This window comes from Apteryx mantelli, chromosome 2 (assembly GCF_036417845.1).
Source record: "Apteryx mantelli isolate bAptMan1 chromosome 2, bAptMan1.hap1, whole genome shotgun sequence".
NCBI lineage: Eukaryota > Metazoa > Chordata > Aves > Apterygiformes > Apterygidae > Apteryx > Apteryx mantelli.
The window spans coordinates 24,196,110-24,223,069 of record NC_089979.1 but is presented as its reverse complement, the minus strand read 5'-3'; the positions used below and the strand labels follow the sequence as shown (position 1 = coordinate 24,223,069).

Sequence of the window (26,960 nt, the reverse complement as noted above, 5' to 3'; positions counted from 1 at the left end):
CTCCGCGCGAAGAGCGCCGGCTTCCCACTGAGTCACATGCAGGAGAGCATACCGGCTATGCACACGCTGTGGGCACAAATAAGCAGGTCGAATTTCACCACATGAGGGGCAACAAAGAGTTAAGATAATTTTTAAGATTTACTGCAATGATTTGCTGCTGCAAAAACCTGTACTCTGACATTACAAGATTTCTACACCTTTTCAGCTTTATCTGCTGCTATCAGAACCAAGCATTCTTCTGTCAGTTTGTGGCAATTTCAAGTAAATGCAAAATCACAATAATGCAATCCATAATCTGCTTTCACTTACACATTAACCAGTAACTATGATAACCACTATTTCATTTGCATTAAAAGATTAGCTAAAGTTTATCCACTGGGGGACCCCCCCCCCAACAATGTTTTTGCTCGTCATTTTTATAATCTGCCTGTTAGATAAGAGACCTTAAAAATCTCAGTTGCAAACTCAACTTTCAGTAAATCCATTTGCCCATTATTGAACTTTATTTTGAACAGAGTAACACAAGTGCTTGACTCTTGCAGATTACTCATTAGCTAAAGGAAGTCTATCTGCATCAAATCTGAAGGAAAAGCAGTCTAATTTAAGTTAACAACCTTAGAGCAGTTTAATAGGCTTCATCTAAAACCTTGAGAAGATAGACTTTAACATTCCCTCACTGTGAAATACAGGCTCCTGTGAAAGGTGCTAGAGTGAGCAAAATCTGAACTCAGCTAAAGCAAATGAATATATATTTCATCAATATAGTCTGTTCTACAAAGCAGAAGTTGACTGCAGAGCCTTGCAAAAGAGATACTGCAGACACCACTTCCTCCTTTTTCCATTTGATTTGCAAAATATAGTCAAAAATAGCAGATTAAATCTACCATAATGAACTGGAAAAAGTTTACATAAAATACACAGAGAGGCTGGCCATAATTACTAATTGTTTTAAGAGCTTAACAGTACAGACTTCTGGGAAAAGTATAAAATTGCTCTTCAGTCTGATATCGAAATGTCATTCCCAATTTCTGTTCAAGGGAAAGCCAGGCTCCATCGCCCACCAAGGTGGGAACCCGCTCAGGGCCGGGCTGCTCAGACACCTGCAGTAAGGAGTTTTGAGTCCTCCAGCCTCTTTCAGGGCTTGACTTTTGCGACCCTGGTTCAACAAAAAGCCAAACTCTGCAGAACACTTGTTTTCCATCTTGTTTTAAACTGTTCCTCTACTCAGCTGTGTAAGGTGCTTCTAAATCCCTAACTACATTTATTCCAAATTCAGTCAAGTCTCATCCTTCATGATTATTTACTCCCAGTTTATTAGCCCTTCCTGAAAGTTAATACACTTGCTGTTAAAATTCTTGTCAAAATTAAAAAAATAAAAAAAAAAAACCAACCCACACTCAAAAACCCACTGTTTTCTGTCACCCTTAACGGCCCACAGTTAAAGAAAATTAAACACATATAGGCTTGAAGCTACACCATATATTTGTAAAGAAAAATAATTTGACAAAACAAGATTACAAAGTATGAACTGAGCCCTTTCCAGAATTTGAAAGTACACAAGAGAAGTTGAAACTTTACAAAATGGACTTAACATCAGCAAACACCACTGAGGGTTATGAATATTACCCAAGAACACAGTTTTTTTTAATACTTTCTCAAAAAGCTTGGCCCACATACATCATTTCCAGATGAAACGCTCCCCCCAGACACACACAAATGTTGGTTTGGTTACAGCTTCAGGGATCAGTGCGGCACAGTGCAAGTTTCATTCACAGATAACAGAAGATACTTGAAGTAGGTACAAGAACATACTGCAGAAATATAGGATGCGCTCTCTCTCCAACCCTTTTCCCATCCCTCCAAAAGTGCCAAAAAGCAAGCACAACATACAGAAACACTGGGAAAAGTACACAAAAAGATGGAATCTTTAACAAGACAAGTTAATATTTGACAGCTTAAGAAAGAGGAAACAGTTGTATCAGGAAGTACATTGCTGTTAGTCATTAGAGCATATGTACATTGGAAGTCTGTACTCTGATTCTGTAGAAAAACTGAAGCTAACAAGTTTAGTCTCCATTCCTGAAATATGAAAATTGTTTTGAGAAACAGAGGCACAAAACGTAAGCACTATTACTTGAAAACGGCTTCTCAGAATAGCCTATTTGCCCACTCTGCAGGTCATCATTTCTCTATCTTTCAAGGAATGAGTATATATAAAACTACTTACTTCACCTAGTCTTTGAGTATATACAACCCTTTATTGCTTCTCTGAAAATCTTAAAGTCTTCCTGATCCCTAGTCTCCATCACAAAGTGTTTTCCCTTTTTTATGTTTGTTTCAAAGCAGATCAAACACTCTTTAGTCCTTTTAAAAGAAATCGTATTTTGGAATTTCTTACCCAAGCACATGAACATGATTTTCACCTGAAGCAATGTATTGCAGACTAGTAATGTAGAGTGCCTCCCTAAAGATGCTAAGTGCATCTTCAGCTACTAGAGGACTCTCTGAAGGCTATAACTTTGAAGTGCTTTTTTTTTTTTTTTTTTTTTTTTAAGAAAAACATGACTGACTGTACAAAATGGGAGACTAGTGCAATATGCAGCATTGATTGTTTATTTAATAAATATTTAACCCAATAATTGCCAACCAAGGCAAACAGTGCAGAAATTGTCACTTAAAGATCTACAAGAGTTTAACAACTTTTTTTAATAAAGTCCGTTGCTATTATACTTCCATACAATTATTTCAAAGAGGTTTTTCTCCTTCAAATTTGACTACTACCATTATAAAATATAGAAACATAGCATTTGATGTTTTAACAAGTCTTTACAAGTCTAACTTTTAACATTAATATAGGAAACATGATGCTTCTGTATTCAACAACTTATTAAAATGAATACTCTACTAGACTTTTTCCTGCACTGACTATTTTATAGTTCTTAGATACATCTTTCTTGGTCCTGGGTATACATTTAGAATGAAATAACTTGCATCTCACATTTATCCTGAGGTCAGCTGTGTAAAAAGGAAAGCCAATTCTGTAAGGATATTTGCAGGCTGTTTGTTCAAAACTCGAGGTTATTTTTAAACAAGCCAACATAAATTCCTGACAAAAAAACCCTCTCTCATTAATGTTTTAAAAAACAAGTTAGTGTTGCATTTAGGAAGTAATTCCAAAAACATAAGCTATCACAGCAAAATGCTACGCTACCCTACTGAAGTTTCAGCATGCATTTGCCAAAATGCTATTTGAAACTTAAACTATTTTGTAAAGAAAATGTATATATCCCTGTGAAAATCACACCAAGCTTCTCATCTCAAGATCCCAACCCTGGTCTGGGGGTTGCAATGCAACTCCTGCAAAGAAAACTCCATTGAAGCCTGCGGGAATCTGCAGAGTCTTTGGGTCTGCCTGTACAGATGTGGACACGTGATTTAGGTCTTAGTCACCGACTGCAGGTATACAGATATGATCTTTTCAAAATCCCATTTTGAACACAGCAGTTATTTTCAATAGCACCAACAATCTCTCAGATACCAGCATCAGGCAAATACAGATAATATATACAATAATAGGTTTGTTTCTTCCTGAATCAGCATAACTGTTACAAGGCACTGCTTGGTATATGAAGTCATAAATAAGAGCAGAACAAGACAATTCCCAAGTTTTGTGACATTTAAGTTTGTAGTTAGGTCACATTTCAATTTATCACTATGTAGCATGGTCAGAACAAAAATAGTTTTATGGAACTCACGAAAACATTTATGACTGTTTCACACATGCTTACATTTTTCCTCCCCATATCCTGAAAATCCACATAACATGCCAATACGAAACATAAGGAAGTATGGGTTGTTAAATTAAGAAAATACAATATATTTTCCAATCTTCCACAAAAGTGTAACCTAGATATAACTCAAGTATAAGAAGCTGGAAAATTATCTGATAACATTGGCAATAGTCTATCCCTGCAGAGGAGTGAAAAATCTATTGTCTAGAGAATTCGTAGATTGAGGCACATCATAGCTGAAGATATTCAGGCATATTTTATGGCTAGACCAGAATTTTTCTGAGGAACCTGACTATAGGCTTCCCCTAAAAGCAGCTCCATCTGGTTTGAAACACCAATTGCAAAACACGGGGAAAAAAAATTTTTGGTCCTTAATCACTACTGTCTTCATCATCATCATCATCAGATACATCATTTAAAGGGGATTTAGGTGACTGGCTGTAGGAGTCTGATCTAGCGGACTGACAAGCAGTCATCTCCCCAGTAGATAGAAGATCGTAGCAGAAGTCGCAAATTCGCACAGGCTTGGAAGACTGGCTTGGCAGAAGAAATCTCTTTTCAGAGCAAGGCCCACACACGACAAAGCCACACTTGCGACAGTGGTGACGACGGTTGACAGGCGTAAATTTTGCTTTCTGACAGCGCATGCACACAGTGGCTTCCGAGTCTGGTACCCAGACAGCTGCATGTTCATTACTAGGAGTCTTCCCACTTTTGGAAAGCAAATCAGAAACACACTTATTTATGTGGTTCATCCACTCAGACTTCTCTGTAGCAGTGGCAGCATAAACTGCAAAAGACTTGGTTGGTGTCTTGATAAGCCACCCGTTCCGTAAATCTCCCTCGTCTTGGATGGAATCAATAGTGACATTTTCCAATGGAATTATGTGCTGTTTATTGTATTTCTTCTTCTGGATGACAATGTTACCATAAACAAGAATGTCATTGAACAGGAAAAACTGCCTTGCTTTGGGTTTCTTCCTACAAAGCTTCGTTAACACTCCTTCTCCAATCAGAACGCGACCAGGAATAGTCAAAGGTTGACCAGCTGCTCCAAAGCAGTTTTCCACTATACTTATTCGTCTTGTATTTGCTTCACTGTTTGCCAAGCGATCCACCATCTTTCACAAGTATCCTAAAATTAGAAAGAAAAGTTTGTCATTAGAACAGGACTGATTCAACAGCAGCCTTCTACAAGAAAAGTACTAACCCTACATCTCTTAAAATATCTAACAGAACCTGCTGGCTCAGAGACACTAACTTGAGCTAGATATTTAAATAAGTATTAACACCTAAGAATTTTTAGCAACTGATTAGTCTTTTTTAGAAGCAAAAATGTTCCATCCAGCTCCCAGCTGACAGCTATCTTTATCACACAGACAGCACTTACCTCTAGTAAGGTTCGTGCATGTCTGTCTGTACCCACTCTCTGGATAATAAAAGAAAGTGTCACCCAACATTCTAAATTCTAACACTGACAGAAACATTAACTTAACTTGAGTCTCCAAGCTGCTCAGCCAGTATTAACAGGACAAACACAAATGATATAATGGATGTTCACATAGGAAGGCATCATCCTCAGTAAGCTCCGTATTGCTCTTTTTCCAGAACATAAAGCTTAAATCATGTGCAAAACCCATAAATCCACCTACTAGAAGCATTTTACCCAGCCCACAGCCTGCACTCCCCACCACCTGCTTTCATGGCAGACTCTAGATACAAACAAGGAGTAAGTGGCGGGCTGGTAGCCCACCATCTGCTTGCCACTGCCTCTCTCCTCACATGATCTGAACCGCATCTACATCCATCGTGACTACGTAACGCAGACCACCCTAGAAGTCCAGTCATGCAGCTCTCATCTGCTCCTGAAAACACCTAAGGGACCTGCACTGGTCAGAAGTTCAGACAAGAAGCCCTTGCATTTCAAGCAGTGCTGATAAGCAACAATACTTCCATTTCAATTTTGGATTAAAACCACCCCTTGTTCCTTCCCAAGTAGCAAATAAGAGCAAGATCCTAAGTTAGGTGAACTGAAAATAAGCAGTTGCAATTCATACTTCTGCAAACAGCTCTTTGGCATGACCTTCCTTTTACTGTCTTCTACCCGGAGAGCTCTGAATAAGAGATATGCTAGTCAGCTCCAGATCTGCTGCCAAGACCCTTGCAAGTACGACTGGGACTTCTAAGAACTGTGTGCTTGATAAAGCCACGAGGCTGTCGTCAGAGCCAAGGGCAAACAAGATGTGCCACCTCAGAATGGGCCAAAGCCAGAGACCTTTCTCTAGGCTTCCAGGAGACAGCTCTCCTACTCGTTCCTTTTTACCTACTGAAGAGTTGATGCTCATGACACCTATTAGTGGACTCCACGTCTTTAAATAGGTTTGAAGGAGAGCATACAAGCAAGAATTCCAGTACCTACAACCCACATTTCCCAATACAATCCTACTTTAGAGAGTCCTCCCCATTCACCTGTCCTCTTTTAAATATACTTTGCCTGCCTTCAGTAAAGGATCAGCCTACAATGAAGATGAAATTGGGCTGAAACAAGACCTTGATTCTGTTCAAAGACTCTCAGACTCCGGCAAAACCCTGACTTAAAAAAAAAAAAACTTCTTATACACTACATCTCAGATACTTCCTTACAAAATATGGATGAACCTTCTGCACAGAATTCTAGTTGCAGAGAAGTCTCTCATCAGGCCTTACCTAAGTATGTTATACTTGCTCAGATTACACAAATCCACATTACCAAGGTTAAATGTGACTTAAAAAAAATAACTTATAGGTTACTGCTTTAAGACCTTAATTAGTTCTGTGAAAAATAATTTAAATTGAGTCCACTAAAACAGTTTCACAAGTGGGCTTACTCAGATACAACTAAACTGATCTTTTTTTTTTTTAAGCTATGCGCACTACATCATCTTATTTCAACAAAGTTTGATACTGAAGGTGGAAGAATCTATTAATAAAGGATATCATCCAGTACCTCCTCTGGATTTTCATTGCATGCTTCACAGCATTAGTTATGATATTTGATATGGTGATAACCAGTTTTATATATTGACAGTAGAGCTACAAAGACACCAAAGCTGACATTATTTTGATCCGCAGAAGGTCAAGATAAAACACAGAAACCAACTGATAAAAGAGTTCTCATGACATCTAATTGTGCTGCAGCGAGGCAGAAGCAAGCACACCTACGCAGGGTGCACACACCAGATAACAGTCTAACCTAAACCAGCAGCCCACCTCCTTCATTACCTGATCAAGTTTGGGGGGGGAGAGGGGGGGAAGGAGGCACTGAACAATTAAAAAGTATTTTCATAACAGTAAGTCATCTTTTCTGCAAATTACACTTATTTCTTGTTCTTCAATGAGAAGAACTACCTCTATCTCTATCTTCTTCATAAAATCCTTTGAGTACTAGAACGATGCTCCCTCTTTCTAGAGAGAAGACAGAACTGAGTCTGGGTGGAAGAAGAAATTTGAGTTATTTCAATCTCCTTCACCAGCCATACATTTCTGAACTGGTTATTCCTGTTACTCTTCTCTAGGCTTTTGAAGCTCTGTCCATAAACTCCTTTAGAAGAGATGCCCATAAGTGGACATGGCACTCCTTGAAGCCTTCTGCAGCAACAGATAAAGCCAAATCACATCTTGCAAGCTTGCGTCTTTCTGTGGCTGTGCTGATTTATGCTATCTGACTCCCCTCCCTGCTCCCTTGTGCCATTACAAGAACTATACGGTAAATTAGATCAGAGGGCTGAGCATCAGGATTAGAACAAAATCGAGTGTTTTAGGGCTAGGAGTGGGAGGGGAGGGTGATAGAGGGATAGACAGGGAGTTGGTGAGACAGTTCCCCACAAATACATTGGTGTATACTGACAAGTAAAACAGAAGTATTAAGTAAATAATTAATTAATTAAAAAAATTTTTGAGAACAGCAAAAGACTGATGATTAATCATGTCATTTAAAAAAAAAAAAACATACTGATGTATTCAGGCATATCCAAAATATACCTTTCAACAGACATTTCATTCTTTTCAAGCATTCCAAGTCCCAATTTGAAATTATGCACATGGGGAGTTATGCTACCTGCCTTTACCCATTTTATTCAGCAATAAGCTCTAGTCACAGAAGCAGGGGGGCAGGGGGGTTAAATCTACACCTTCCAAGTATCTCCTATCACATGGCCTTTATCCAGGAGGCAAAGCACTGGCATTTGGGAGGAATTCTGAAAGACTTTTTAGTTAGAAGAGGTTTTTAGTTTAGAAGAGGTTTTTGTAGGTTTAAAAAAAAAAAAAGAGAGAGAGAGAGAGCATGCGAGAGCGAGAGATCAGCTTCAACTTCTACTAACATACGAGTGCCAGTTAGCAGAAATGTTGCTGGCTGCCCCAGCTATTACCATTCCATCTACCAAGGAGAAAGTACCAGAGAGGGGACATAAATCAGCATACACACCAAGAAGTCTTCTAGCTTATTTGCCATTGTCCTAGGCTGAAAGATCAAATTCAGATGACTGACTGCGGAAGAACAGGATTTTGTAAGGGTTAATTGCACATCCCTCACGTTCCCTGCAACATAGGGAAGGAATACAGTCAGGAGAGTGCAAAGAAGAGAGAACAGAGGAATATGCTTTTCTGAGGATACAAATCAATATGCATCATTTCTAAACTTGCATTTTTATATGAATTATCTGTGAGTTACAGCTGGTTATACGATTTTGCCAGTCCACAGAAAAGAGCAATCATGCTGACGAGCTTCACTGAAACCAACTCTTGGCGTGAAGAAGTTGCCCTGGTCTGCAAGAATCGCTCACTGTTCTAGGGCCCGGCCCGGCGCAGCGCTCCCTGCACTCGCTGCTGGCAAACAGCAAACCCGCCCCGAGGTCGCCAGGAAGAGCTTTCAAAATACAAGTCACTGGAAAGGGACAGGACGGGAGAGAAAAGGCAACAGGTTTTAGATAAATGCCTTCTAGAACAACCTTAGAGAAAATAATTCTAGCCAAGATCATTTAATAATCATCATGATTTAAAGCCAAGATACATGATTCTAGAGCTTGTGCTGAAGATTACTTTCAGCTTGCTAAAATAACCACTTACTGGACTCAGGCAAGAATTTTGGGCAAGCTAAGGACTATTAGAAAGGAAGACAAGACGATCACCTCTCTTCTGGATTTAAACTTTACAGTCTATAATGTTCAACAAATTATTACCTACCAGCCTCAATTAAGGTAATGAGAGCCATTAGACTGTTGATGAATCATTTCCATCTTCTTACATGACATGGATTGTAGTTTTTCCACACTAAGAGCTTAGATTTTTTTTTTTTTTAAATAAGCACTGACATTTTTCACAGTATTTTAAATTTTTAGAATTTAAAATTAAGAATTCATCTGAAATTCTGTGCACACTAATGCTTACTCACCTTTGGTGACCTGTTTTTTGAGGGAAGTTCAGAAAAGGGTAATGACAACAAGAAATTGCCAGGAGAAAGTGTGTCATGATTATAAAGACCAGAATAGCTCCATTTGGAAAAATTAGGAATACGAAAGGGGAGACATTCCAAGATCACAAGAACAAAAAAAAAAAAAAAAAGGGTACACTTCTTCCTAGGAGCACATAAAAGGAGGAGATATTAAATTAAAAAAAAATGCCCAGACTACTTCTACATTTTTAATAAGTAACATAACAACAGAACTTTGAGCTCAAGATGGAGTGGTCCCAAAGCCACGTGCGGTTATCTGTAATCGGTCTTTTAAAAATCACAATCTTTTCTTAAAGTGTATTCAGATATATTGTAAAAGATATCAGAGCATGTCCCAGAACCAGCTGGCAATATCCTCCTAACTGCCAACCATTTACTGACATTTTTATACTTTCTGCTGCAGGTCCTAGTGCTGGCCACTATGAAAAGCAGATATTGGATTACTATCCTCAAGATGCTGTGTTGGATCATGTCTTGAGATCCTGCAGTTTCTGAGTTACAGCAAGCTACTGGTAACGTACCCCAAATCCTCCCCAAAGCAAGTGAGAATAAAACATAGTCATGAGCTTCAAGAAGGACAGGTCAAACAGCTCCACTGAAGGGGAAAGGGGAGCGTTTTAAATATAGTCTCAGTTTATGGACACTGTACAGTCGAAAACCTCAAACCTAGCTGTTCATACTTTTATAATGCTTGATTCCAGTTTTACACTTTCTGTGTACAAACACCCAGGAGTCCCCCAGGCCCATAAGAAGGACCCAGCTTGTCCATCAGATTCATTCTCTGCATATGGATTGCCATGTAGTACATGCTGCTAGTCAACACAACACAGAAATAATCCGATGACCTTCTACGAAAAACACGCTGAACTCTGCCAAATCTAGCTGCACCACGAGCCGGGGGAGAGGCATGATGCCACCACTGCGCACAGCAGCCCCAAGCAAGACCAGCTCAGTACTGGCATCCCAACGGCTCATGTGTGTGGACCTACCGCTGACAACAACGACCGTGAAGGAGCCTGAACATTATTCTGAAGCTTGACCTGTTTTTTGGCATAATGTGAGGAAATTCATGATCTACATAGGATTCCTAGGTTTGGGGATCTTTAACAGCTGTAATAGTGTTGTTCTTTAAAAAAAACTCTAAGTCACCCCTACAACACAGAAGGCCCACAGTCTGTCCTAGAAATTTAAAATACACTTCTAGGATGTGCTTTACTGAAGCTTATAGATCTATTTCACAAAATAACAGGCTACAAATTTTGTGCAATTCAAAACTCTCCTTGTACACACCTTGAATGCTCTTTAGTGAAGCAAATACCATTCACAAGCAACTTTAAGCATTAACTGGATTCATAAGACACACTGAAAACAGCAAAATTGACTTAAGAGCATTAACTGAACAATTTGTTGGCTCCAGCTTCTTGGTGTATCAGCTTTTCTGAATAAATAAATCTCAGTTCTCAAAATGCTGTAATAGAAATACCTTCAGTTTGTCTTCATTCTCACACAGATGTTCTCGCTAAGCCCAATTCTAGATGAAGATGCTGGGCAAAGGCTTTCATTACTGTAGCATAATGTGCAATTTAAAAGTAACAATTTATTTTATTATACAAAAAGCCCCAACTCCACTACTCTAAGCAAAACTGCCTTTCACACCAAATTATTCCTATTTTAACTCACAAGAAGCTTCTGCAGATATAGCAATATAATATACCGAGATCTTCTTGTCTCTCTACTTGTTTTACCTTTGTATCATAGTAGTGATAAGAATTATCTTAAAAATGATCAAACGTAGATGTTACTTACACCTTTAAAGCACTAACAAGTTATCCTTTTATCTAAAGTAAATAAAATGCATATTCAGCAAGTTAAGAACTTCAGTAAATAGAGGACATTGCAGACTACTGCAACAGCAGAATGGTGCTGCTAGAGTCACTGCACACTGACAAGTTGCCTTCTACGTCATTGTTTCTCTTTGCCACTGCACACCGGTGATCTCCCCAAACTCGATACTTGTACATTCTCCTCTGCTAAATAAGATATGTACATTTTACATGCTAGCTCTACTACTGTGGGAGCCTAGACTAAACTAAGGAGCGGGTGTAGTTGAAGACAGATGAGTCAACTAAAAAAAAATAAAAAAAAATCTTGGCCGACACGTATGGTTACAGGTAACACTATCAGAAAGTTTTCTGCTACCACCTTTGCAGCTGACAGGATCACCACAGGGCAGAACCATAGATAATGCAAGGCAGTGATCAGAGGGGAGAAATGAGATAAGATATTATGTGTTAGAGACATAGGAAATGTTTTGTGCTGAGCTGCATGCAACTTTATCCTTGCTCAGTGCGCACTGGCATCATGGCTCCCTGCAAAACACGCATAAGCAGGATGCAGGAGAGGGATGCAACCCGAGCAGCCTTACAGCAGGACCAACAGTGCTTCATTATGTTCTGGCCTGGGCAAGAACAATTCTTATCCAGTGTCCTTCCAAAAAGCAATAGAAAAATGATACTTACACAGTGTCTGTTAATAAGCCTCTAATTTTTTTAATTATTATTGGTTTTTAATTTTTTTAATTATTTTTTCTTCAACACTGCTTTAAAGGAGGATGATGCCACTGGCCTTACCATAATTGCTAGTTCATCTATCATCTTTACAATTAGCAATTACTGATTAAGTTTAAATACACTAAAATCCAGAGGCAGCATTACATTAATACAAACAAGGTAGTCTAGACCTTTCAGAGTTATGGCCTCAGGATGCTGACAGCTCCTTCGTTATTATGTATACTCAAAACTAGGGCAATAACTTTAAAGAAAAAAAAAAAGTGTATTTAACCTGCTGAAAAATGTAGAAGAACTCAAAACTAATCAACACTAAGGTCCATTTAGTCCTAAAATCTCTCCAACAGATATGAGGTATTTCCAATACAGATTCAACAAGCTCAGTAATGAAATGTTTACTAACTACCAGTATCTGATCACACCATTTGAATGGAAGAAATAGGATCAGAGCAAGCTAGGCTGTAATCTAGATATTGTTGCAGTGAAGTAAATACAGAGAATGAAAATAACAAGATTCAGAAATGCAGGAATACAGAAGGAATGAAATTTAAAAAAAAAGGTAGAGACAGCATTATCCAGTTATCATACAAAACCCCTGTTCTCTTACTTGCATTTGTGCAAACATGTAGACATCAGCAACTACATTCCACTGTGTATATTCAGAATCCACTTTCCTTCTTCCCTAAGGATTAATTTACATGCTGTATTATAAAAAGTTTCTGCTTAGGGCCACTTAGCAAAAGGCTCCTTAAGACAAAATCAAAAGCGTAAAACAGTTTTTCATGTCTAATTCCACAACTCCAAGGGTTTGAATAAGATATAGATCTCAAATAAAATTCTGCTATTCTGTCACACACACACATATATATGTATATCTCTCTCAATATCACAAGTTAACCAGACATGAAAGTAACAGAAATTTAGCAAAGCTTTTACAATCTGGAGATAAGCAAATCAGAAACCTAAGAAAGATGAAGACTATCAGCAAACCAGATATCTAATATGCATTAAACAACTGATCTGTAAGATGACTCCTCTTTTGACTTGATCCACAGAAGGGGGGGGGGGAAAAAGGGGGGGTGGGGGAGAGAAAATTACCCTTTCTTAAGACAGTTCATCAGGCAGAATAAATCATCTAACATACGCTAATAAATAACATGATTTTTAGTAATGAGTTGCAATTTATTATTGTATACTGGAATATCATGTCACACTCATTTAGCTTTCCTCTTATGTTTGTCTTGTCTATGCAAGACAGACATGCTAATTTGACTTAAGGTCAAATATACATGAACACGAAGAATTAAATTACCTAAAACCCTCATACAACCCTCTGAAAGCTTAACCTGAAGGGAGAATTGCCCTACTTTTTGTGGACAATCTTTCAGCTCTGAAGGCATTTCAGTACAGTACAATCTCTATTAATATTACACGTATTGCTCTCAAGAACAACACAACTCTTTTTGCACTGCAGCTGAGTAAAACGCAAGGTAAATTTCTGATGCGCAGCATTGTTTTGAAGAAATTCTATCGAAGTCCAATGCTTTGAGAACATTTTTATTAGGGAAAATTGTGGAACTAAACGCATTCACAGCAAATATTCTACAATTCTTGATACAGGGCAGAAAAATCAGCATAAATTGTGAGCCTTACTTTGGCCTCACTAGTCCCACACCCTGCACAGCCTCCCTCAATGCTTACACGAAAGGACTCCATCACTTCTCCCAAATGTTTCACTGCGTTGTGCTCTGCTGGCAAGACGATGCTGCTCTGCACATAGATCTTACTAGCTGTAAGCAGCATCCAACTGCTCAGGCACAGAGCAGCCATATCTGTCAAGAACCATACAGATAACAGAGCTCGATTAAAGGTGATATAAAAATACCCAAAAAAGGGACTTGATTAAACTTTATTCCTATAATTCAGTACATAGAATAAAATACTGAGGAAAATGAAGTTTTAAGTACCCAGTAAGCCATGTACGATCTCATTAATATTTCATTCTATATTTTACAGTAACCTCAATACATCTATAACAATTAACTGCAGTTTCTTTTAAGTACATTTCTTCAAAGATTCTGCACTTGCTTTTTATAAAACAGCAAGAGACTGCTACAACCGTATAGAAAGTCAGACAAAATTAAAAGAAATCATACCAAAAAAATACTATGTTCAGAGAAGTAGGAAATACATGAGTATGACATGAACTGCTTTCTAAAGGTCTTTGGCAGTGATAAAAACTTACATGACAGCAGCAAGTAAATGCCTGGACTATGCAGGAGCTAGCTGTACTGGATGCCATTTAAAACATATGACAATGACTGTTGCTTACAGAGAACTATAGCCTTCTGAGAAACCATTCTCTAATTTTGTTCAGAAAAGTATTCTGGAAACTGTTGTATTTACCAAACTGGCCGGCTCTCACAAGTGGGACGAGCTGGGAAGAACGCAGCACACAGCCTGCTGGTATTGGGGAGACCTGACTATCAAGAATAAGAAAAGCTATGTTATGACACTGCAGCAAAATAAGAAGGAACGACAGATTAAAAAAAGATTAAATCAAGGAGAGGATGGCAGCAGAAAAGGAGGCAGTAAGACCCCTCTGAACTTCAGAGGCGTATCCTTTAGCCAGAATCACTTTCCATTAATTTGGTACAATAACGAGCAAGGGCTGCAGTGATCAGAAGGGCACTGGTAGCTGGGCAGACACTTCGTTTCAGCAAACTTTTTATTTATGGCTCACTCCTCTTCCTGCAATCGCCCTTCATGACAACTGTCATCTCATTTTCTTTTAACTAGTCTTTAATTATTTAAGAATTTAGGGAACGGGTTTCTGGAAGAAGCAGTCGATGCTGCATGCCCCTCATTACCAGAAAGGCAAGCTGGAAGGCTGTCAAGCAAAGTGTTAAGAGTCTGCTGGCACGACCAACTTAAGCAGAACAGCACAGAAAAATCTAAATCTCTCTTACCACACCAAACACAAATTTAGCAGAGACTTCAGACAAGAAGGAGGCTTATCAGTATTTATCAAAAAGTGTACCAGTATTTGGTGGGTGCAAATGCCAAAAGTTAACAACAGTGTGAAAAATGGTGCAAAGAAGGAATAGCACACAGCCTCTAACAAAGCCACAAGAGAGAAAGCACTGGGAAAGGTGGCAATACCACAGCAGCTTTGCATTACTCTCTAAGGAAGTAATGAAAGCCTCAAAGCTTATAGCATTTTAATCCAAACACTATAGAGAAAACACAGTACAAGCATCCATCAGTATTACACTAGCAGGAAAACAGAATAGGTGATACTGTGACTCTCGTTCACCTCTCGTTTCTGTTATTCTCACTGTAATGTTTTCTACACAAATGTAATTTTTCCACCCTGAGCACATCACTTCCTGCATTGCACAAGCCTGCCGGATAACCACACCGCAGGGAACCGCAGAGCCAACTCCATTACAGGTATATCCAGAGTGAACCAGCAGGCCCAGCCTTTGATTTGTCTCAACCTGCTGGCAGCGCTTCTCAAGCGGGCCGCAAACTTGCAGGAACCATTTGGGAAATACGTTAACAGCAAGCATATTACTGTCTACTGTACAACTTGGGAATACTCGACTTTCTAATATTTTAGAACTCTTAATATTAACTAATGCTCTTCAAAATCCTTTTAATATTCTAGTATTTCTCAGTTTAGTGTTCAGTGATATCCAAATACAGCATTAAAGACAAAAGCCTCCATCTGTCTAGTAGGAGGTGATCCTATAATTGCCATGATCACCCAAACAGGTCTGTATTTTTCAAGCACTCCTGCAAATGACTGTTGCAAGTCTAGTCTTACTACAAAACTCCTCTTGACTGTACAGGGCATAGCAATCCCTATTTAAATTACCTAACATCTTACAGTTCAGTAATTCTTTCAGTAAGTTACAGTTAATTTAGTACACTACTTTACAGCTTACAAAGAAGGTCTGCTGTTTTAATTCACTAGTTGCATAAGAACTGCTCATAGCATATAAATGATCCTAAATGAAAAACAAAAACAAACATTATTTATTGTCAAACCTGAGAGACAAGTGCATTACCCTTAAAATTTACAATAGCCATTATCTGACTGAGCTAAGAAAGCACAGAAAGCCCAGTTGTATCTTGGGGACAGAGACTGTTTCTAGGTAGCTCTATTAAAATGTGGCCTTACACCAGTCTAATCACACCATCTCCCTCTTTCCCAGACCCACTCCAAAGCTAATTTGGGTACAGGAAGCTATTTTGAGCAAGAGACTGTTTTGCTAAGCAGCGTACGTATTAGCACGGCGAGAGACCGGGGGTAGCAGAGCAACAGGGTTTGACCGCCCAGGCCAGCCTGACGTTAGCTTGCACGTCCCCCGAGCTGCCACACGCAGGCAAAAACCGCCACCGATCTGCATGCTCCAAGACTGGATTCGGGACATCAGCTTCTCCTGAGGTTTAGGGCTTAATGTGGCAAACCTCAGCAGGAAAGGGAACACCCATCTAGCCTCGCCTGCTCCCACGTCCCCAGTGGGCTGCGAGGCAAAATAATCCTAGAGGAGAGGACAGAGCAGTCCGCACCTCGGAGGAGGCCTGAGGAAGGCGGCGATGGGAGCCGGCTGCCGTCGCTGGCCAAGCTCGGCCAGCGCGCAGCCTGCCGCGGCCCTGTCCCGCAGAACAGGCACCCCTGCGCCGAGCGAGCAACACGTCAGACCCACTAAAGAGAAACACGGAAATTCAGATTTGAGGAGTCCCAGTAAAAGCATTAAAGCTTCTTAGCTGCTCCCTATACTTTCTCGCGCGCAATCACAGTGGCCGTCTCAGCACAGCTCCCAAGATCACTCATCAGTGCGTTTCGGTCACCAAATCGGAGAGCTTCAGCACTTCTCCTCCGGGAAGCCAAAAGGTCGCCGAAGAGAAAACAGCAGAGTCCGTGTTTGGGCAATCAGGGGCCAACCGAGACAGCTGGGAAAGCAAGGCAGCCCACCGAGGCGGGCACGGGGCCGCGCTGGGAAGGGTCGCCCAGAGCCGCGGCACCACCACGCAGCCCGGCCCCCGCAGCCCTGGCGGGCGAGGGACAGAGCGCGCCCGACGCACGCGGCGGTCTGCTGGAAGCACCAGGGAAAACAGCACCTACGGGAAAGCAAACTGCGCTAAAAGGCTGGTCACACCAACCTACTACAGCAGAAGACAGAGCACAGAGGAGACTCCATCCATGCCTAGAGCAAGTAGGAATGGTTGTATCCTGCCCCCACCCCCCAGAAATTCACTCGAAAAAGTATCTGAATTATCAGACAAGGGGGAAGAGACCCCACTGCTGAAGCCCCGGAGCAACTTTTTTAAAAATGAGATCAGCTGCTATTCCTGCTGCCAGGCTGCTATTTACAATAAGCCACGACAGCCGATGCTGGTTTTGTCCCCTGGCATGATAGCTACAGAGCTGCTGCTGCAAGGAAATACCCATTTCTCTGGGCTCGCAGCTGGTAGCCAAGGGCTGGGGCAGCACAGGGAGCAGCTTCCTAAACTCACCGCTTCTATGTTGTGCCTGGCTTTTACCCAGGAGCACCTCCCGGCCTTACCCTGCTGCCACCAAGCGAACCCTTCCCCAAGCAACAACAGTTTCACAAGGCTGGAAACAGCCCTTGCGAAAGCCGCTGCTGCTAGCCAAGCCTCTGCTGTTTACATTGCAAAATCCTCAACGCCTTTCAAGATGTAACCAGAAGATAACCAGCACCTGCATCTGGAAAACAGGTAAAGGCTGGAATAATAATAAAAGCTGAAGTTCTATAAACACATGGTGGATTAGGCCTGCTTGTTCACCTGAACGATGCTGCCAATTCAACACCAGCAAATTGATCCGTCAAAGGTCAGAAAGCAAGAATCAGAAAATTAAAAATATATCAAGTACTTGCAGCTGCCAACTTACTGGAACTGATATAAGAAGCTTGGAAGTAAAACAGCTGAGTATATATACATATTCCCTATTAATGAATTGAACAAACAACTGGAAGAGAAAAAAAACGCAATATTCAGATTAAATCTTTGCTGTCATGGGAAAATACTCTTAACTTCCCCTTTGCATGTATTTAAGAGCATTAGCAGTGGTCAGCTTAGACTGGTGCTTGCAAACTGCATCTTTTATCTTAACCAAAGCATCTGGAACATATATCAGAATATTGCTTCAAGAAGAGTTTCCACAGATTTTAAGACCTAGTTCTAGCTCCTTCCATACCACATGCCAGCAGAGCTCCCTGCAACCCTGAGGTGCTAAGAGGGATCAGAAGGAACAGCAGACAACGGACCAGTGCCTTAAAAATGTGCTGGAAGAGTCAAGGACAGTGGAAAGGGAGCCTGAGGTGCTGCTCGGGCTTGGTAAGCTGAGCAATGCGAGTCCCGCGCGCTGGGTGCCCAGACCTGCAGTACTGCAGTTCCAACCCCAAATATCTGAGCTTGACGCATACGAATACCACCACACTCGACATTAAATGGACACGGGATGAGGGCCATGAAAAATCAATGGAAAGGATCCGGCCAATTGCAGTGCAAGCTAGAACATGCCTTAAGTTTCACTAACACAGCACAACGAAGCAAATCCACAGCCTCCACGTACCTTCTAAATCTTGAAAAAAGTGGACTTAAATACTCCCAGAGGAAAAAAAAAAAACAAACAGAATCATCAATAAAAAAAAATAGATCTAGACACAGCAGTTCTACAAGAAGTGTTGCCAAATCCATTTTGCAAGCAAGATCAGATTGGTTACATAGCAGAAACTGGCATGTGTTAATGACTGTATTTAGACACATACATGTGGACATCTCTACACTTCACACAAGTCACACGCAGTATAGGAGCCTTTAAGATTTTATGACATACTTCAGGCCACAAACTAGCTAAACGCTAGCTAAACTCTCTCGCGATCGATGTGAAGAGGAGGACTTGGTCTTCAGTGACTGAAATAAACACTCTTTGAGAGCATGCTTCCGGAAGCAAGTACAGCACCTGCAATCTGCAAGTATAGAATATTTACAGAAAGATCACTGATGTGTACCTTTAGCATATACACTGAAAAGGGCACCTCCGAAGGTTTTGGAGCACATGCTTGTTTTAGCACTTGAGCTACCAAACATCTACCTTCAAGCGAGTTCTCAAGTTAACAGAATTTTGTTTTCCCTTTCTTCATGAATACGCACATCTCTCACTGACACCTGACTTAGTTCACTGAACTAAGTCTCTTCGCTACATACAAGTACTTAAAACAGCCAACGTAAAACAGAAAACAAAGTTTACTTTATCGACATTATCAGGGAAGTTACTGAATTTTATTAACAGTCCAGTAAGGACTAGACTATAAATAATTGATTATAGCATGACCAAGCTATAGAAAGAGTTAAAATGTCAAAACTAGGCAAGAACCATGAACTTCTTACCGATAACTGCAACGTGAAAGGACTTTTAACCAGCCATGTTTTACAACACAGCAAAGTCTTCCCTTGCAGTCCCACAATTCATAAGCTCAGCACCAGCACCACATCATCTCAATTTCATTTTTTTATTATATCAGTATTCATTATTTTCACATGCACATGACCTTTAAAAATTCAGATATCCTATTTAGGAAGCAAAGGTGTATGATACAGAGATTTCTTTTAACCAAATCAATATTTCCAAGCATTTCCACAGAGCTAAGTGAGACACAAGCCCAGCAACAACACTCAGCTTCCTTCTCTGACCAGGTGGAAGCATCTTAAGACAAGAACAACACAACAACAAGTTAAGTAAATCAAGAAATCTCCGCTTTGGGTGACAACTCTAGCATTACACTGTGGAAATACTTTCAGAAGGCCATGTAGCTGGCCATTACCTTCCAAGGGTAGCTCATGCAGCACTGCTGCAGCGCATTTCAGTACTATCGGAGGGAAACCAGAACATTCAGACATACTTAATACTACTTGATTAAAATATTTTAAGAAACTAACAGCTACATTGCTGCGTGTGAAAAGGACTACAAAAAAAAAACCCACACAAACAACTATCACTTCTATCACTAGTTCACCGAGAAGAACAGACTATGGGCAAGTATGAGTAGCCACAGGAAACCTTCTTATTACCACTTTAATTAAACCAACGGAAATAAATCACTCAAACTGGTTGTAAAAATGGCTCTAGCCACAGTAAATGTGTGCGCAGGAGGGCTGTCGTCAGGCTGCAGCCACCGGTCCTGCAGAAAGTATCGTCAGCACAAATGAGGGATCGCAGGTAGGTTGAGCCGAGCCGGGTGTTTCAGATCAAACTATGTCACACTTTGGCATGTACCCCTTTACTTCAGAAAGTTTGATAACATTAAAATTTTGCAATCATCAATATGTCATGATCCCCTCTCAGCAATATCATTAATTGTGTAACTTACATTGCCCTGCTCTTTCTTGACCAAGCTTTACCAATGATGCTGTAAAAATTTGTCAAAGTCTTCAAGGTAACCAGCTCTAGTCAGTTATAGCCTGCGTGTTAAAAGGGCAATTTGTTCACCATGCTCCTAATCTAGACAGGAAGTTACAAAATCACTTTCACATACAGCTTTCAGAACAGAAGCACACTGAAAAATCAGTCTGAAAAGTTTTATACTGTCAGCTATTGACAGATAAGTCAGGAGAAACTTAAAGAAAGGCGGGGGGGGGGGGGGGGGGGAAGAAGTCAGTTCCCGAAAGAAGCCTGTAATCACAGCAGCTTACTGTATGTGCCCTTCTCAAGAAATGCACTCACCACCCTTTTTTCCTTTCTACTGCTTGTCAAATCCGTTTGATGCATTTTGAAGTTGCAGGGAAAGCACTTGGCGCACAGGCATTAGAGCACTCAGCACAACCCAGTCCTCCGAGTGCAATAAACCGTGTCCAGAGAACTGTAGGGTCTCCTAGCCCGCATGGCTGTCATCCAACAGGACATCTTCCTGTGCTCTTCTGTAAGACTGAGGCCCATTAATACTGCCCCAGAGATGACAGGAGCTAGGAGAAACTTTGGAAACTGCGCAGACATTTGCATTGAAGTTAACAGCTGCGCCATTCGCTGTCCTAAGGAAGATGCTATTTGGCAAGTTCAAAGACGCTGCACACAGTACACTCCTTAATATTAATGTGCACTATCAAAGTACACACACGTTGCAGAAAAGCACATGCCAAAAAACATACTGCAACTTTGCATTTGGCAGAAGGCATATGAAGTCCTTAGAAGCAAAAAGGTAACCTCTTGATTTGAGGTACGAGAGGCATCTAGTGAAAGGTAAATCTGCTGATAGGAAGATCAGACGCTGCTAGCGAGCAGCTCCCTCTGTATACAAATGTCTGCTTGAACGAGCAAAGTTTCCCAGTGTATTGCATCTCAACACCGTAACTAACTGCTCACACATGAGCATGTAATGAGGATGAACAAGAGAGATTTGAAACACTTAAAATTTTAGGTTTTTCTTCTTTAGCGTTTATACAAAATGCCCAAATTCTGCTATATTACATACATGATGTGCTAAGCACTGTTTTGCTGTAAAACATCATGATGCAAGGAGAAGAGGAGGAAGCCATTATCTTCAAAATAATTTTTAAAATCCTCAAATTAACTTATTTTTATCATCCACTGGTAGGTAACAAAAATGTACCATTAAATCCAAGCCAGCAGCACTTTTACCAACTTTAGAAACAAAAATAAATACACCAGTGCGTTTTTGTCTATGAGTACTAAAATGTCAGGCTGAAAAATGAAGTAATATTCCTTTAAAAAGCTCTTTAGCACAGTAGTGTTTCTTTTCAAGAAAAGAGCATCTTTGTCCTACAACTCTCCATCAAGCACCTTCTCATACAAGCAGACCCATTTATTTCAATGGGGCTACTCATACGGGGAAGAATTTGCAGGACTCTACTTGCTAACACAGCTGTCATCACACCTTATATTTTATGGCAACATTATCATACTAAAGTTTATTTTAAACATGTTCTACCATACCTGTCTACAGGGTAGCTTGTCTTGCACTCTCAACTATGAAAACAAGTCCTCCACTACACCATGAAAACAAAAGGTATTCTACAATATAAAGCTTTGTATTTGATGTATAGGGAAAAAAATAAATATGTGGTTCTACTCCAAAAAGTGTATTTTTGCACCTTATTTACTCTCTTTCAGAGCAATCCCCAAATTATCACATTTCCATCAAATTACTGAATTAATCTATGAAAGCAGTAAAACATACATATACAACCATCAACAACCACTAAAAAAAAATTACACGAGTTAAATGGAAAAATAATCTTGAATATTAACAGAGCTTGGAATAAGTCAAAAGCATACTTTTAGAACTTAAAGCAGTATAGAATAAAGTTAATACAAAAAAAATGAGAACATTAAGTTAACCAGCTTTCTTACCTACCAACATCTAATAAAAACTTATCTGTAGTTAACAGTAGAGTTCCTTATTTGGTGTCACCCACTAACAAAAGTCAAGGGGAAAAAAAAAAAAAAACAAAACCACACACACACTCCTACTTTGCACGCTGTTTGTTTGCTTGGCCAATACATCTAACATTTTAGTTACCAGCAATTTTTCAGAAAATTACATCTTCAGGCATAAAAACAACTCTGCCTCCACAACATGCTGTATCTTGACCCTAAACTTTCATTTTAACTTGTCTAGTCCCCTTTGGGGAGGACAAATCACCAAAAATCCTTCAGTGTAACACAAACTGTTCATAGCCTGCCCTACAGACAGCACCTTTCCGCCTTTATCGCACTCACTCGGCTCCTCCTGGCAGGGTAAATTAGATCTGCCAAATTCTGCGATATCGCGGCTTGTTTAAAACTACAGCTCCATGCCACTTCTACTGCCCTGACCAAACGAGAAGCAGCCTTCCCCCATCCATAACCACAACGGTGAAGCCAAAGAGTCACAACGCCATCTGAACACAATAGCCACTTTACTGATGATAGTTTTTTGTAAGCTAACGGGCTTCAGGAAGTTACCAGAAGGTCTTCTGTTAGTCCAGGGAAGCATTTAATACTAACTCAAATCTCAGTCCATAATTTAAGCAAACAGAACGCAGCCCTTGCTAAAGAATGATTTCATCCCTGCTTTTAATGAAAACTTGCTCCTAGATGAAAAGATACTACTTTGATTAATTCTGAATGATAGGAAGAAGGAAACTGATCCAGCTTCCCCTGTTGGAAATTTCTACTCACTAGTTTTCATTTAAAATTTAAGGGACTTCCTCTGTGTAGCTTTCTACACAGAACAAACCTCTTAATCTCTCCAAAAGCCACATGGTCTATTTGTATTTAGAAGGAAGAATTTGGGAGTCATACTTACAAGGCTTCACTTTCACTGCGTTTTGGACACTTAGCTAGGATGATGTTTCAAACATCAGCAACACTGCCATAAAACACCCAGGAAAGCATTATTGAACAAGTTGAGCTGATATACATGCCATTCAACTATATAAGGATTCTCATTTCTCACTTGATTAGTCAACAGTATTTAGACTGCATGGTTCAAAAGCAAGAAAATTTGCATTCATTGCTAAAGACTTGATCCCTTTCTCATGCTGATGTGTGCAAACAAAACAAGTCATCTGTAGGAGCTCAACACTGATTACACTGCAATCTTTAAATACTTCCCTTCCTTCAGATGGCCATTCCTGAAATAATTCAAAATATACTATTCTTAGAATGTGAAAGCTGAGTATTTAAGTTCTCTCTCTATTTGGGGAAAGTAAAAGGAATTAGTAATCTCAGTTCTGAATTTGACTCCAGTTTTCTGGGTTTGATTTCAGACTCACTTTGCCTACTGTATTAACCGCGTCTAAACATAAATTGTTAGGCACGTTAGAGCCTGAAGCGTATTGCTTGTCAAAAAAGCATCAATCCCTGGAGCAATCGCTCAGCGCACTGAAGAGACCGTCCTAGAAACTAGTGATGCTCCTGCGGCCACCCTCAGCAACGCGATCGGAAGATGAGCAAAGCAGTTCTTAGTATCTGGTTTCCAACATAACAGCTAGTTTGGGGCATCACACACTATTGCACTGAGGCTTAACGTCGAAACTTAAGCCAAAGCCGTTTTTCCTTAGCCAGGACACATTAGACGCCAATATGCACTCTCAGTAGACCAATTCACTGTTTTGTTTTGGTCATGAAGAACAGTTTATTCACTAGCCGTTTATAAGTTCAGGCGTTTCTGCGCACAGCATTTCAAATGAGGCCAAAGGAAAAACATGCGGCCAAGACGCCTTTTCTCGAGCCACTTTCAGACAGCTTATGCGCCCCATACATTTTAAGCAGATCAGTCACATTCCTCTCCAAAAGAGGTGAACTTAACAGCAAAGTAACAGGTTTCCTGCTGAAAGATGCACCATCCCCACTCTCGCTTTTTAAGCCACAGCAGCCAGAGTCCTCAGGCAGGGCGGCCGCTTCGCTGGCTCGGAAAGTGACCGGCGGCTCGGAGTCGGGAGGCCGCCACGCCGCCAGCGCCGCCGCCGCGCCAACTCGAGCTCCAGGCGCTTCAAACACCCCGCGAAGCGCCGCCCCGGGGTCCCGGTGGCGCCGCGCTGCTCCCGCCGGGGCGGCCCCGGCCCCGCCCGGCCCCGCCGCGGGCCGCGGGGCTCCGCGCACTTACGTAACAGCCCGGGGCGGCCGGGCTCGGGCTCCGCTTTTGTTGTTGTTGTTCTCTCCCTTTTAGAGACAAACCCGCTTCAGAGCCGGGAACTCCGTCGGCGCCTCGCGGCAAAAACAAGCGCCCGCGCCGCCCCGGCCTGCCCCCGCGCCGGCCCGGGAAGCGCCGCCCGCCGCCGCCCCCAGCGGGAGCGGGTGCGGGAGCGGCCCCGGGACGCCGCCGCGGCTTCCCCGGGCCCCCAACACCGCGGCGGCGGGCGGCACAGCCCCGCGCGGCCACGGCTGTCCGGGGGGACGGCGGAGCCCGCCGCCGCCGCGGGGCAGCTCCCTCCCTGCCAAGCAGCCCCCGGATCCCAACATGGCCGCGGAGGACGGCCGGAGCCCCGCAGGACGCGCTCCGCCAGCAAAGTTTCCCTCCCGCTCCCCGCCCGGCCCCGGCGGCCGCCGCGCTCCTCACCCCGCGCCGCCCGGCGCTCGCAGCTCCCTCCGCTCCGGCCGCTGCCGCCGGCTCCCCCCACGCCGCCCTCTGCCCGCCGCCGCTGCGGGGGGACGGGCTCCGGGCGGACGGGCTCCGGGCACCGCCCGCGCGGGGCGGGGCCGCCGCCATCTTGGGAGGGGCCGCGCCCGGCGGGAAGGGCCGAGGCGGCGCCTCCGTCCCTTTCGAGGACCCACTCCGCCGCCCCGGCCCCGCTCTGCCGCGTCGTCGGGCCTCCTGCTTCCCGCATTTTGCTCTCCCGCCCCGTGTCCGGCTGGCAGGACAGAAACCTGCTGCTCCTGCAGCTTTCCCATCGCTGCCCGCAGCCCGCCCCGGCCTGGCCCCGCCGCCCCTCGCTCCGCTGCTCCTCCCGGCCGCAGGCCGCGGCCACCGCCCGGGACCTTCCGCATTGGTTTTCAGCCCCTGAGCTGCAACTTCAACTGGAAAGGGAATCCCGGCGCGTTAAAGAGTTGCCTCCGCTTTTAAAAAAGCACGTTGCCATGCTTTGCGCACCTTCCTAGGTCAATATTTTACATCCATCGCTCCAAGCGTGCTCTCCCAGAAGTGAATTGTAAGGATTGCCATGTTTCTGTAAATATACATATATATACACACACACACACACACACACACTTTTTATAGCTCCTTTAAGGGAGTTATGAACATGTTTTAGCTTGAGTAGCTGTCTGTCAGCCTGGAAAAGCTATCGCTGCCCTGCTAGTTCGTGCAACTCAAACCAGAAATCATACAGATGTCAAAAATAAGCACCTTGCTTCCTAAAGCTGCCCTTGCCCTGTTCTGTATCACCATTTAAGTGTCCACACAAAGTTTCCCAGGACAATGTTTTTCAAACCTAGTCTTGTGGTTGGCAAGTAGCCTAAGTTTTCAAAACACTTACAGATTTTTATCATGGTAATTGAGGCAGGATGGAAGGGTCTTTAAGCTGTTTTGGGAACCTGTGAAATACATGGGGAAGTGATAGTACAGCGCAATCATCTCTGCATTAACAGTGTTGTGCAGAAGTATCACAGCCTGCTCTCACACCGCTTCAGTGTGTAAAACTGCGCTGTGAAAAATGGCCTGAAGGTCTTTTAAGAAAGTTTCACTTACATGGTTTCGTTTTCCAAATTTCACATTCAGCTGATTTCTTGGGCAACACAGTGGCTGGCTTTTCTGGGGGGGAAATCTAGTTAGACAATGGGGCTTTCCAGTGGTAATAACAAGCCCACTAAAGTTTCTGAATTTGATTCAAATTCATAGGGTAGAGTTGTTTGCCTTTTTGAAGATGCAGAGTTAAAAGTGAGCTTGTGGAATTTTTGGCAGTGACATCTTTTCAGCGTGATGTTAGGAGGCATTCGTACCTCAGCTGACATGGTCCCCGGGAAAAGGGGGGCCCCTCGGAGCCGCGGGCCACCGAGCCTGGCTGAGCCTTGCGCACTCTGGGAGGGGGCGATGGGCGCCGAGTGGAGGGGATCACGTGTGTCCTCCTGCCCGGCGGCGGGAGAGCCCGCTCGGACGGAGCTGCCCATGCGGAGGACGCGGCAGTCTCCCCTCCTTTTCCCACACTTGCCACCACTCATGTGGCTGCTTCTCCTCCCAAGCCCACTCAGCACTGAGCCCAAGCCGGACGCTGCCGTAAAGATTTAACAAATCGTGGGAACTAGAGAGCTGTGCTCGCGTTTTGTTGTCACAGACGTAGCTTCTGGAAGCGGGGCGTATTCCTGTGCTTCTGCACGGCGGCGTGACCAATGACAGGGACGGGTGAAAAGGCCACCGACACATTCACGCCATAGGGGTCACTCAGATGCAGTCCCAGCTCAATGAGTGGATTTCCTCCAGAACCCAAGAAGCAGGGGTAACGAACCCAAATCCCTACTGCAAGTACCAAATCTGATCCCCTTCAGTGGATACCTGATACAGCGTCAACAAACCATAGTGAGGAGAAAGGCCCCCTGCTGTAGGAGAGCAAATCTCCCACTGAAACAAGAAAGCCAGAACAGCC

At 42.4% G+C, this 26,960-nt stretch overlaps 1 protein-coding gene across 3 annotated transcripts; it reads right to left on the bottom strand.

Annotated features, from left to right (window-relative positions):
- Positions 1 to 1,459: 1,459 nt before the first annotated feature.
- On the bottom strand, positions 1,460 to 25,038 carry PLEKHF2 (pleckstrin homology and FYVE domain containing 2). Of its 3 annotated transcripts, none has more exons than XM_067290328.1 (2): positions 24,941 to 25,038; positions 1,460 to 4,926 (listed from the first exon to the last, which is right to left on the bottom strand). In XM_067290328.1, the coding sequence occupies exon 2, from the start codon at positions 4,910 to 4,912 to the stop codon at positions 4,163 to 4,165; it is 750 nt and encodes a 249-aa protein (XP_067146429.1). In that variant the 5' UTR covers positions 4,913 to 4,926; positions 24,941 to 25,038; the 3' UTR covers positions 1,460 to 4,162. The 3 variants fall into 3 exon arrangements, with proteins under 3 accessions (XP_067146429.1, XP_067146431.1, XP_067146430.1); XM_067290330.1 differs by lacking the exon at positions 24,941 to 25,038 and adding an exon at positions 24,488 to 24,502; XM_067290329.1 differs by lacking the exon at positions 24,941 to 25,038 and adding an exon at positions 8,254 to 8,295.
- Between the last annotated feature and the right edge of the window lie 1,922 nt (positions 25,039 to 26,960).

What these genes read in the sequence shown, in the direction of transcription:
- PLEKHF2 (XM_067290328.1), bottom strand. Translation starts at nt 4,912, where the DNA reads ATGGTGGATCGCTTGGCAAACAGTGAAGCAAATACAAGACGAATAAGT.